The sequence below is a fragment of the Eucalyptus grandis genome, chromosome 4 (assembly GCF_016545825.1).
Source record: "Eucalyptus grandis isolate ANBG69807.140 chromosome 4, ASM1654582v1, whole genome shotgun sequence".
Taxonomy (NCBI): Eukaryota; Viridiplantae; Streptophyta; class Magnoliopsida; order Myrtales; family Myrtaceae; genus Eucalyptus; species Eucalyptus grandis.
The window spans coordinates 9,189,102-9,202,381 of record NC_052615.1 but is presented as its reverse complement, the minus strand read 5'-3'; the positions used below and the strand labels follow the sequence as shown (position 1 = coordinate 9,202,381).

At 41.9% G+C, this 13,280-nt stretch overlaps 1 protein-coding gene across 1 annotated transcript; it reads left to right on the top strand.

Moving 5' to 3' along the window:
* Positions 1–10,841: 10,841 nt before the first annotated feature.
* Positions 10,842–12,981, top strand: LOC120292761 (probable cinnamyl alcohol dehydrogenase 1). Its single transcript, XM_039311165.1, has 6 exons — positions 10,842–10,971; positions 11,090–11,203; positions 11,479–11,709; positions 11,928–12,213; positions 12,308–12,461; positions 12,563–12,981. The coding sequence occupies exons 1-6, from the start codon at positions 10,880–10,882 to the stop codon at positions 12,757–12,759; spliced, it is 1,074 nt and encodes a 357-aa protein (XP_039167099.1). The 5' UTR covers positions 10,842–10,879; the 3' UTR covers positions 12,760–12,981.
* The last annotated feature ends 299 nt before the right edge of the window (positions 12,982–13,280 follow it).

Here is a 13,280-nt window from a genome sequence, read left to right as displayed (position 1 = left end):
CTTCTTATGACACGGTGTGCCTCTATATCCCGAGGTTTCTCTTTCTTCTTATGACATGGCGTGCTTCTGTAGCCCGGGGTCTTCTTTCTTCTTATGACATGACGTGCTTTTGTAACCTAGGGTCATTTTTTTCTTTAACACGGAGTGCTTCTATAGCCCGGGGTCTCACTTTCTCTTATTGACAAGACGTGCTTCCATAGCTTTGAGTTCTCTCCGTCGACTTGATGTATACTTATGCACCCAAGGTCACTTTACCATTGGAATAATTTAAGTGTCTTCTATCTTTGATTGCAACCTCTTCGAGGCTACATTCAAAGAGGGACAGTTGTTGACACCTAATTTTTATCTTTCAAAATAGTATATATAAAAAAATCAAAATCAAAAATCTTAATTATTAATTTTCGCTATTAAAAAAAAAAAGGCCGCGGGGGTCGGGTCGGGTCATATCCGGCCTTAGCCCGACCCGGCCCTCTTCCTCTTCTTTTCCTCCACGTGAGCCTTCATCCCTTTCCCTCTCTTTTCCTTTTTTTTTCTTTTCCCCTGCGCAGCCCATCCCCCTTCTTCCTTTTAGCCCAGCCCGCAGCTCTATCTTCTCCCTCAGCAACCGTTTGCATGGGGAATAGGTGAAGCTGAAAGTGAGGCCGCCAGGAAAGCGAGGCCGCCAGGGTAGCAATAGACAGCATCATCTCGTGGGTGCAGGCGGGCGTTGGAATCCTCGAGTGAGAGTCAGCTGATTGGTTGAATGAGGTCACGCGCACGAGCCGAAGGAGCGGGAAAATGAGAGAAAAGGGGGAACGAAATCCAGAAAACGGGGAGGGGTGAAGGGGAGCGAACAAAGAGCGAGAGAGAGAGAAAATGGGAGGAGGAAGGAGAATAGGTCGTTGCTACCGCCGAAGAACCACCCATTCGTCGCCGACCGCCGCCATCTTCCTTGGAAACTAGGTTGGCCTTTTAGCGAACACTTGGTGTGAGTTCTTGAAATCGAGCTAGCTAAAGTTCATCCCATCCGTTTCGGGCGAGCTCCAGCCTTCGTAAGTCCCCTTAGATCCTATTTTTTTCATCGGTAACTCGCCGGTCACCGCCACCGCCGCCTCAAGCCCCGTTTAGGTCGGATATCGCCTGGACCGCTCATGCCCGCCACCTGTTCACTGAAGCGCCCGAGTGGGCTCTTTCCCCCAAGCTTCCTCTGTGTAGAGCCCTAGGACTCTTGGTTGCCGGAGGGATGCCGCTGTGGCCAGGGAGTCAAACCGTCCCCCCTGCCTAGTCTCGGCGGCGCTGTCGCTGATGTGTGCCATTCGAGCACCCCTGGTCGCGACCAAGGGGTGTTGGCCAAGTGGGCTAGGTCGCACATCTGGCCCACTTGGCTCTGGTTTCCGCTTGGGCCCAGCTTTCGGGCCCAAGTCGAGTGGTGGAGACCCAACCAAGGACGATCAGGCCTAACCCAACCGAGCCAAACTCGGGCAAGTTGGACTCGAGCCGCCTTGATTGAGCCGAACTTGATCCAGTCGTACCCGAGTCGAGTCAAATAGGACCCGACCCGGTCCGGCCAACAAATATAATATTTAAAAAAAAAAAATTGCCTTTTTGACATGTTTTGCCTTTTAGTATAATTAGACCTTTATTTGCTCGTATGAGGATTACATCATACGTTTAATTTGCATATTTAGTTATGTTTACTTGCACATATTTAATTTTGCTGCAATTAGGATCTCGGTAGCTATGGTTGTTACTTTAATGATTGCGCACCTGCATGATCTCACATGTTAGTGGATATGTATAAAATCAATCCAAATTTCTTGTCAAAAATCATTTTGTTAAAATGAACAAGATTAGGTACCGAAATAGCGCTAATTGGTCAATTAGTGTAATCAAGTCCCCGACCCTAAATTCTCTAGTTGCGTAGGAAGTGAGGCATACTCTCATGCCTCACTTGGTTTCTAGCCAACCCCAATAGGTTAGTGGCGACTCATTTTATGCAAAATTCCTAAAAAATATCCTAATATCACACGGGGTATGAGCTTAGGAGAGTCCGCACCTAATCATGGGCCTTAGACCCGTATTTTAGGCAGTACTCCTAAACTTGTTCCCTCCTCCGAGGGTAAGTCACGACACGAGGGCAACCTTTGCTCGATCTAGCGAAGCCCTGCCAAGGATTGCCCGCATTCAATCTATTGAATGGCTACCCTTGCCAACCGAGGCCTAAGATCCCTCACCTGAGGCCAGCAACCTCTACTAACCATCATCAAGGCCCAGCAATGGCCGACGCGAGTAAAAAGAAAAAAGAAAATAAGGGAGAAGAAAAAAAGAAAAAGTAAAAAATGGTGCTATTGTTGAAATCCCCAATCAACTTGCTTTAGAATGATATTGAAAAGCATTTGGGACTTGAATATACGAGCTAAAATATCTAGGGATCCAATTGCTTTCCGTCCATCACATTTAGTATTTTGACGATTAGGTCTTCCGGATTAGTTAACCTAGCTTGTACATGTTAGAAAATAGTAAAATTGGTTTTGTGTTTTTGACTAGCTTATTTGTCTTTTAATTGTTTTTGGCTGTGTGTGTGTAAATAAGAGTTATTAGGTTTGTAAACCGTCAAAGAAACGTGTGCTACAGCACCACGTCTCTCTAAGCCGCCGGAGAAGAAAAATCATGAAGAAAGTACAAGTCTTGGGCACACAATAAAATATTATAGTTGCTGCTGAAGACTCCAAGAGCACGAAGGAAAGGAAGGAAAGCAACTTGGGGATGGCAATATTTTATTCTCTCTGAAGACAGCAAGAAGAAGAGATACGCAGCCCACGTTTTTTTGACTGCCAAGAAGTAAAGTTCAAATTTAACTCTTGCAGGTTTGAAGTCCATGCGGTGAAGTACTTTTAGATATAGGGTTACGTTAGTTCAGTGTGTGTGAGAGTGTTTTGTGAGAGAGTGAGTTTTTAGAGAGAGTTTTAAACTTAGCAAAGTTAGTGTGTACTCTCTTAAGCCTTTACAAAGGCATATTGTGTAATATAATCTCTCTTTGTGTGTGTACTCTCTCCCTCCAAGTCCTTTTGGTTCCAACAATTGGTATCAGAGCTAGCAATGGCATCCACTAGTTCTGTTCAGTTGCAACTTCCGAAGTTGAACGGAAAAAATTACAACAACTGGTCCGTCCGGATGAAGGTTCTATTCAGGTCCCAAGATTTGTGGAACTGGTGGAGAACGGCTACACCGAAGTAGCTGATGTTGAAGAATTCAATGCTTTGAGGAAGGAGGAGAAAGAAGCGTTGGTGGAATCTCGAAAGAAAGATCAGAAAGCATTATATGCGATCTTTCAAGCTGTGGAGGAGACGATATTTGAGAAAATATCGAGTGCGGAGACAGCGAAAGAAGCGTGGGATATATTGCAAAAATCCTACAAAGGTGATGATCGTGTCAAGCGGGTGCGGCTCCAAACACTTCGAGGAGATTTTGAGTCTTTACGCATGAATGACTCAGAATCTATCTCGGCTTACTTTGATCGTGTACAAACCATAGTTAACCAACTGAGGGTTAATGGTGAAGAGCTCCAAGATGTACGAGTCGTAGAAAAAATCTTGAGGTCTTTGACTGAAAGATTTGACTACGTGGTTGCGGCGATCGAAGAAGGCCAAGATATATCAACCATGACGTTGGAGAGGTTGATGGGTTCATTATGTTCGCATGAGCAAAGAATGAACCAAAAGTCTATCGATTCGAATTTCGAGCAAGCACTTTGCAGAGTCGGGTCACTCAATCAAATCGAGGAGGTCATCATGGTGCCCGAGGTCGTGGAGGTCGTGGAGGTGCCGGAGGTAGAGGTGGAAATCTGAATTCCACTAAAAGATATAAAGCACGTGACAAATCAAAAGTCAAGTGTTTTAACTGTAACAAATTCGGACACTACAAATCCGAATGTCGAGCAAACATGAGGCAAGAGCAGCCAGAATATGTGCACGCTGTCGATGCAAATGAAGGCGTGGTGTTAGCATGCCAAATGGATGACTCAAGTACCATGGACACAAAAACTTGGTACCTTGATACTGGGTGCAGCAATCACATGTGTGGTCAAAAGGAGCTATTTTCGAAGTTAGATGAGACGGTTCGTGGTGAAGTCAACTTCGGGAATAAATCCAAAATTCTCGTGATGGGCAAAGGTAACATCGATATCAACTCAAAAGATGGTACTAATGTTACTATTGCAGACGTTTACTTTGTGCCGGGACTCTTTTGGAATTTGTTGAGTGTTGGGCAACTATCTGAAAAAGGCCACAAAGTTAACATTGAAAATGGTGTGTGCACCATTAGAGGCGCAAACAATAAGTTGATTACAACGACACGGATGACGAAGAACCGGATGTTTCCTCTATCCCTTCAGACGAAGACTCTATTGAATTTCCAAGCAATGACAAAAGATAGCAAGTGGCTATGGCATCTTCGGTTCGGTCATCTAAATTTTCGTGGACTTAAATTACTAGTCCAGAAAAAGATGGTGACTGGCATGCCCTTGATCGACGCTCCAGACCGCTCATGTGAAGGATGTCTCGTTGGAAAGCAACATCGGAAATCTTTTCCAATTGGGAGAGCTAGAAGAGCCAAGCAACCTCTGGAGTTGGTACATACAGATATCTGTGGCCCTGTTGAGGTGGAATCATTTGGACAAAAAAGGTACACGCTAATTTTTGTCGATGATTTTACTAGAAGAACATGGGCTTATTTTTTGAGAGAAAAATCCGAAGCTTTTGGCAAATTTAAAGAATTCAAAGTCTATGTTGAGAAACAGAGTGGCTTTAATTTAAAGACATTGAGATCGGATAGAGGTGGAGAGTTTACTTCCAATGAATTTGACAATTATTGTAAAATTCATGGAGTGAAACGTCAGTTGACTGCTAGCTATACTCCTCAAAGCAAAACGGTATAGCGAAAGAAAGAATAGAACAATTTTGAAATGGCAAGAAGTATGCTAAAGGCTAAAGCATTACCGAAGAAGTTTTGGGCGGAAGCCGTTGCTTGTGCTGTATTTGTGTTGAATAGGTGTCCAACAAGGAGTGTTCTTGGAAGAACTCCAGAAGAGGCTTGGAGCGGCAACAAGCCAGATGTTTCGTTCCTACGGGTATTTGGGTGTGTAGCATATCCCCATATACCGGACGAACGAAGAAAAAGTTGGATGATAAAAGCGAGAAGTGCATTTTCATTGGATATAGTAATGTGACTAAGGGTTATAAGCTATATAATCTGTCACGGAGAAGGTAATTATTAGCGAGGATGTCCAATTTTTTGAAGATGAAGCACGGGACTGGAATCAAAAGGCTGACCAGAAAGACATTCCTATGGAAGATGAACCATTGGTGAGGGAGACCGAAGAATCTTCAATTGAAGATCCATCATTTTCACCTGGTAGTTCATCCTTCTCACCAGCAACACCGCAGAGAACCATTGATTCGTCGTTCACAACGACCGCAGAAGATGCCAGTAAAATTCAAGGATTATGTGGTCACAAGAGTCGATCATAATGACAGTGACGAAATCACTGATGAAACAATGGTAAACTTTTGTTTATTTACCGAATGTGACCCCATATCCTATGATGATGCAGCAGCAGATGAGAAGTGGAACCAAGCAATGGATGAAGAAATCCACTCCATTGAAAAGAATGACACGTGGGTGCTAACTTCTTTACCACCTGGTAAGAAGCCTATAGGTGTCAAGTGGGTGTACAAAACGAAGTGCAAACCCAACGGTCAGGTGGACCGTTACAAAGCTAGACTGGTGGTGAAAGGCTACAAGCAAAAGCCAGGTATTGATTATTTTGAAGTATTTGCACCGGTGGCTCGAATGGATACCATTCGAATGATCTTGGCACTTGCAGCTCGAACCGTTGGAAAATCCATCAAATGGATGTGAAATCGGCATTCCTTAATGGTTTTCTTGATGAGGAAGTATATGTGGAGCAACCACAAGGTTATGTGAAGAAAGGGCGTGAAAATCAAGTTTATAAACTGAAGAAAGCGTTGTATGGGCTAAAACAGGCACCTCGAGCTTGGTACACGAGGATTGATACTTACATGTTGGAGCATGGCTTTCAAAAGTGCCCTTATGAGCATACACTGTATATCAAATCAAATACTAACGGCGATATTATAATTATTTGCCTTTATGTTGATGATTTGATATTTACGAAGAATTTGTGAGAAGATGTTTGCTGAATTCGGGGAGGCCATGACAAGTCAATTTGAGATGACAGATTTGGGATTAATGTCCTATTTTCGAGCCTTGAAGTGAAGCGAGACAAATGAAGGCATATTTGTTTCAGCAGAAGTATGCTAATGATATTTTGAAGCGATTCAATATGGAAACGCTCAAATCAATTCGAACTCCCGTAGCGAACGGTTGGAGTTGAAGAAAGAAGGAACCGGTGAACCGGTAAATCCCACTTATTTCAAAAGTATTGTTGGCGAGTTTAAGATATTTGGCTACCACTAGGCCAGATATAACTTATGGCGTGGGAATTATTAGTCGGTTTATGGAGAAACCATACAGTCACATTTGCAAGCAAAGCAAAAAGAATTTTAAGGTATGTCGGTGGAACTCGTGATCATGGAATTTCATATTCTTACACCGACAACTTCAGTTTAGTGGGGTATACGAGACGGTGATTGGGCAGGTGATCGAAACACGAAAGAGCACTTCCGGATATGCGTTCTTTCTTGGATCGGAATAATTTCTTGGTCATCAAAGAAACAACAAGTTATTGCACTCTCAACAAGCGAAGCGAGAATACATTGCGGTATCTTCAGCAGCATGTCAAGCGATGTGGCTTCGAAGGATGCTTTTGAGCTTATGCATGAACAAAAAGGTCCTACTAAATTGATGTGTGATAACAAGTCAGCAATTGCATTGGCCAAGAATCCACGTATTTCATGGCAGGAGCAAACATATCGACATCAAGTATCATTATATTCGTGAGCTGATTAAAGAAGGTGAGATTGAACTTGATTTCTGTAAATCCGAAGACCAGATTGCAGATATTTTGACAAAACCATTGAAGGCGGATCTGTTCGAGAAATTGAAGACAATGCTTGGTGTCGTAGTCTTACAAAATCAATTTTAAGGGAGGCTGTTAGAAAATAGTAAAATTGGTTTTGTGTTTTTGACTAGCTTATTTGTCTTTTAATTGTTTTTGGCTGTGTGTGTGTAAATAAGAGTTGTTGACACCTAATTTTTTGCCCAAATTATTGCATATAGATTAATTAATTTAAAAAAAAAAGAAAAAAAGATTAAAAAAAAGTTAAAAAAAAAAAAAGAAAAAAAGTTGTGGCCAATGATCTAAATGTGACTAGCCAAGCCTAGGAGGTCAGATTGGAATTAAAATGGCAAATTGGGGCAAAAATGCAATTTCCAAAAGTTGAGGGACCAATTCGCAAATTTTGCAAAAATTTCACCCGAGCCCTTAAATCATCATCTTAGCCCCCAATTAAGTTGAAATTGAACTTGGGTCAGGTCTAATTAATCGAATCGGGCAAAAAGGACCTAATTGCATTGAATTTGACATTTTCGGGCAAGAAAATGGCTAACTTTGAGGGACTCTCTTGCAAAATTGGGTGGAGACAATTACGAAAAATGGTCAAGATCTTAAACTACTATACATGAGGTTGCTAATTGATCAGAAACCGCGGCCAAATTGATGGATTAAAGCACACAAACTAGCTACCAAAACCCAGCCCACGGTTAGGTCTTAATTCGGAGCTGATAAGTAGGCATGTTGGTGGCCCCACCATATCTCACTCAGCCGCCCATATAGTTCGATATTTGCACGTGATGGAAGAACATATATAGCAGTGCAAGTGGACGGAAATTGGCCAAGGATAAGCTCCTGACAGCACCGGAAAATCGCAGCAAAACCTGCACACTCAACAGCTGCAGAATTAAAAAATTGGCTAAGTCAGGAGAGTTGGTGGACTAGCTCAGTTGGCAGGCTTGGTAGGGGGCAAAAAGCTGACCAAAATCCCTCAATTCATGGGATAAAATCACTGAAGCAAGGTCTTTCAAGGTAGGAGAGAGAGGAGACGAGAGGGAGAGGGGAGAGCTCGGAATCGCTCCCCAAAAACACCTTCAGAAGCAACTCCAGAAAACAAACCCAGAAAATTCCAGATCAACCTTTGGAGAGAAAAGTGAGATTTTGACAACCCTTCGGCCAAAATTAGCCAAAACCTTCAACTAGAGAGTGAAACTTCACTCAAAGATCTTTCCATCCATAGGTCGCATGTCCAAAATGGAGATCGGGAAGGCCTCCTAAAGCCCCCCGAAACAGTGCCCTCCTGGCGGGCCAAAGAAAGTCTGAAAATTTTTCTTAGTGTTGAGCCCGGTTGGTCACGAGTGAGAGAAAGCAAGTGTTTTTGAGAAATTTGAGAGACAAATGAGGAAAACCATGAGTTCAAACCCAAACTAGAATACATATGATCTCATTTCCAGTTGAAGAAGCCAAATTCCACGTGCTTCCGGAGGACAATTTCTCGGTTTCCTTGGCCAAGAACCACTTGCAAAAGATACTATGAAGCAAGGTAAGTATCCTAGATGTATTTTAATTCGAGTTTGAACATGTTTTAATAGTGAAAAATTAAGAGGAAAACTAGTCCAAGAAACTGATTTTGAGGCTGAAATTTTTTCTAAGTGTTGAAATCTCTTCAGGAGTTTTGCATGTATGCTTTTCGAAGAGGTTGTTTTGATGTGTTCGGTTAGTCATTTTCTATGATGTTTATTGCATTTGAAAGCTCATGTTACCTACTTTCATTCGGATCAAGTAATGTTTCCCTTAGATCTCGTATGTGATAGGTGTCGGGGCTTGAATATGGGCACTCAACCTGTTTGCTTGACTTGGGTTCAAACCCAGATTTGCAAAATCAGATCAAACCCGCATATTTGATTACGATTCTAGCTTGGTTTTCGTGTGTTTTAAGCTGTGTTTTTTTATCTATCTTACTCCTTGCATGTTGTAGTTTAACCTAGATGTTTTAGTTCCACATAATATTGCTCATGCGTTGAGATTGAAGACCGCAAACATGGCCCGAGGAAGCTGATTGGGGCTAGTTTAATGCACACCAAGTGTTCAACAAAATGCCCAAACTAAGCTTCGATCTTGAAACAGTCGATTTGAGCTTGATTATTGTGATATCCATGTGCTGTGTTACTCCATGTTAGCATAGATCGGTTTAAGGAATTATTATTATTATTTTTTTAAAAAATAATTAAAAAAAAAAAAGAAAAATATGAAAATTTCAAAAATATCAAAAAATGTTAGATAGCATCAAATTAGGATATAAATGAAATTTATGAAATTTTCCTAATTTTAAAATGTCATTTTCCTAATTTAATGCTACTTTGGTAATTTATAACCATTTTTGTAAATAATCCATTTTGTGTAGATTAAAACTATTCAAAGTAATTTCATGCATATAGAGTAATTCCATGCATATTTGAATTCTCATTTTGCTCATGGGGGTCCTGTCCCGGGGCATGATAATAAGGTTATGTAATTTTATTTGCCCGACTTGTATTGGGTTTTCCTTTCATGCATTTATTTTCAAGTCATTTCAATTTCTTGGATGTTTACTTGCGCACCGCTTTTTATTAATTTGAGTGTAAATTTCTCTTTTAAATTATGTTAAGCTCAGTCTAGACATTAAAAAAAAACTACAAAAACATTTGCATGGACACTTAGTGGTTTCATAAAGATTATAATTGGTAATCAAGATTGTGTGGCCATTTAAATAAACAACCTTCCAAGTTAGTGGTACCGCAAGGGCGCTAATAGAAACATTGGCGTAAACAAGTCCCCCGTTCCTAGAAATCTCTGGTTGCGTAGGAATCGAGACAACACTCCCGTGTCTTGATTGGTTTCTAGCCGACCCCAATAGGCTAGTGGCGACTCCTAGAATTACATAGATTGTTAAGAACTAAAATTCAAAATCCAATGTCGCGCGAGGTATGGGCTTGGGAGAGCTCGCGCCTAATTTAGGGCCATTGGTCCGCCTCTTTAGGCAAATACCCCTAAACCTTCTTATTTTTCCCCGGACGGAAAAAAGAGGTCGTGACAAGAGTTATTAGGTTTGTAAACCGTCAAAGAAACGTGTGCTACAGCACCACGTCTCTCTAAGCCGCCGGAGAAGAAAAATCATGAAGAAAGTACAAGTCTTGAGCACACAATAAAATATTATAGTTGCTGCTGAAGACTCCAAGAGCACGAAGGAAAGGAAGGAAAGCAACTTGGGGATGGCAATATTTTATTCTCTCTGAAGACAGCAAGAAGAAGAGATACGCAGCCCACGTTTTTTTGACTGCCAAGAAGTAAAGTTCAAATTTAACTCTTGCAGGTTTGAAGTCCATGCGGTGAAGTACTTTTAGATATAGGGTTACGTTAGTTCAGTGTGTGTGAGAGTGTTTTGTGAGAGAGTGAGTTTTTAGAGAGTTTTAAACTTAGCAAAGTTAGTGTGTACTCTCTTAAGCCTTTACAAAGGCATATTGTGTAATATAATCTCTCTTTGTGTGTGTACTCTCTCCCTCCAAGTCCTTTTGGTTCCAACAGTACAACGGTGGTTGCGTGGACTTTTCTTGTGGGTCTACTTGGTGGATGTCTCTCTGCAACGACCTTTTCTTTGTCTGATCATTCTTGTGGCGGCGGTATAATTATCTTAGCAGTAAGCCATGACGCTAAATGAGCGTCACCTATACGTTTTTATCCCAATTGGGAGTAAAAAGAATTAAAGTTGCAAAAGTAATACACATGAAGTAAGCAATGACGTTTAAAAGTAATATATATATTGCACGGGACGCAGCAGATCGTCAACCATCTCTGTTGTCAACTCTTCAAGGGAAAAGAACAGATAAAATGAGTTCAGGCGTAGCGACGGGCAAGAACTGCCATGGATGGGCGGCGAGAGACGATTCGGGATTTCTCTCTCCTTATGAGTTTGGTCGCAGGTGAACTAGCCAATCGCGTATTGAGTCGCCCATCTCGTTGTGTGAACGCGTGACCTCGATCCATAAGATATCTTGCCATTTCCGACGAGTAATGTTTAATGCATTGTTCTCGTGACAGAGCGGTCGGGAAAGAGGATGTCTCGGTGAAAATTACTCATTGCGGCGTTTGCTATGCGGATGTATTGTTCACTCGCAACAAGTTAAAGCACTCAAAATATCCCATGGTCCCAGGGTATGCTCCCTTTGTTACTAATGTAATTGTAGCATGATCTATTTCTTCAAACGTTTTTGTCTTTCCTCATGATTATTCTCAGAGACGCTGCCGACCAAGAAAAAATTCTCCATTTGCGCTGTTCATCACCGTCGACCCAATGCTCGTAACTACAACCATGTCACTAACTTAGTACTTCGACGGCTATGAGTGCTGCTTGTGGAGAATTTCTTTTCGACGTGTGTGCAATTACAATCTTTGTTTGGGGGTGTGATGCTTATATGAGATATATTCAGGCATGAGATCGTGGGGATCATAACAGAAGTGGGTAGAGACATCGGCAAGTTTAAGATTGGAGACCATGTGGGTGTCGGAACTTATGTCGACTCGTGCAGAGATTGTGAGAACTGCGATGGCGGACTAGAAATACATTGTTTGAAAGGTGCAGTTTCTACGATTGGCGGCACTTATGCAGATGGCAGCACTTGCAAGGGAGGATACTCGCAGTTCATAGTCGTTCATGAGAGGTGCGTGATTATGAACCTCACTTTAAAGATCCGCCCGATTATCGTTGGACGCATCACTTAATATATACATAAGATTACTCCAATCTCATTCGACGACAATTCCACAACTGGTGTTGCCGATTTACCAATTTGCTAGTATCCTCAATCTTCTGTCTTCATATCTTCACTACCAATGCCTAATCCATTGAATATTTCATTGCAAAATGTGGAATCTGTAGGTATTGCTACAAGATACCTGACAACTATCCATTAGCTCAAGCAGCACCCTTGTTGTGTGCCGGGATCACGGTCTACACTCCAATGATCCGGCACAACATGAATCAGCCTGGAAAATCATTAGGAGTGATTGGACTCGGCGGGCTCGGCCACTTGGCTGTGAAGCTTGGCAAGGCCTTCGGATTGAACGTCACTGTTTTCAGCACAAGCACTTCCAAGAAAGACGATGCCTTGAACCTGCTGAAAGCAGACAACTTCGTGCTCTCATCTGACAAAGAACAAATGAGCGTGAGAGTCTAATGACCAGAACCCACTTGAAATCTTTAGGTTTCTCAAATGGCAGGTGTCGAAAGTAGAACTGATTCTGCGGTTTCTTTTACAGGTTTTGTCGAAATCGCTAGACTTCATAATCGACACTGCATCAGGAGATCACCCTTTGGATCTGTACATGTCATTGCTCAAGACTGGAGGAGTTTTGGCTTTGGTGGGCTTCCCAGGCGAGGAACTGAAGCTTAGTCCCCTGAGTCTTCTCATGGGTAAATATTCTCTCCACAGATCTTACATTTCACTTCCTCTTCTGGTAGATTAGGACCCCTTGACTTTCTTGGCGTTATTAAATCACATGTATCTTGTTCAGATACGAGGAGTATTTCTGGAAGCGCAGTTGGCGGTACCAAGCGAACACAGGAGATGCTCGAGTTTTGCGCCGAACATGAGATACATCCCGAGATTGAAGTGATTCCTATTCAGTACTCGAATGAAGCTCTTGAGAGGCTTCAAAAGAATGACGTGAAGTACCGCTTTGTGATAGACATCGAGAACTCCTTAGAGTGAATTCCACTGATGAAGGAACTTCAGGAAGAATAACGACATGTTGTGACCACAAAATCTTGAAGAAATGGACCCTAAAATAATTTCTAATTATTTGTTATTTATCTTTTTTTACCAATATAAGCTGTTGATCTCATAGTAAATTAAGGACAGTCCCATAAGCATTTCTCTTTGTTCTATAAGAACTCTATCTTTACATAAGTGCCAACGACTTTCTTTACGGAATACAATTAGTGCGGCAATAAGGGGAAAGTATGTTCTTCGTCCATTTGAAGTGATCCCTCCCTCTCTCTCTCTTTTTGAATTTGGGGACTGCTACCTGTGTGTGCTGTGAAATAAGATGGAAAGCTAAAAGATTTTGTAATTTAAATCCAACTCGAGAAGAAGAAATTAACAGAAAAATGTTCCATGAGCGATAAAGAACACCGGAAATTTACGCAGTTCAACCTGAAAGCAAAACCTGAGTACTCACACAAATCAAAGATCCTCGTTCCAATTATGTCCGTCACAAAAGCAAGGGACAT

Bases quoted from the DNA above. Each gene is read 5' to 3' on its own strand.
- LOC120292761 (XM_039311165.1), top strand. From the start codon at position 10,880: ATGAGTTCAGGCGTAGCGACGGGCAAGAACTGCCATGGATGGGCGGCG. The intron at 10,972-11,089 runs GTGAACTAGCCA...TTCTCGTGACAG, and splicing joins CCTTATGAGTTTGGTCGCAG to AGCGGTCGGGAAAGAGGATG. The intron at 11,204-11,478 runs GTATGCTCCCTT...AGATATATTCAG, and splicing joins AAATATCCCATGGTCCCAGG to GCATGAGATCGTGGGGATCA.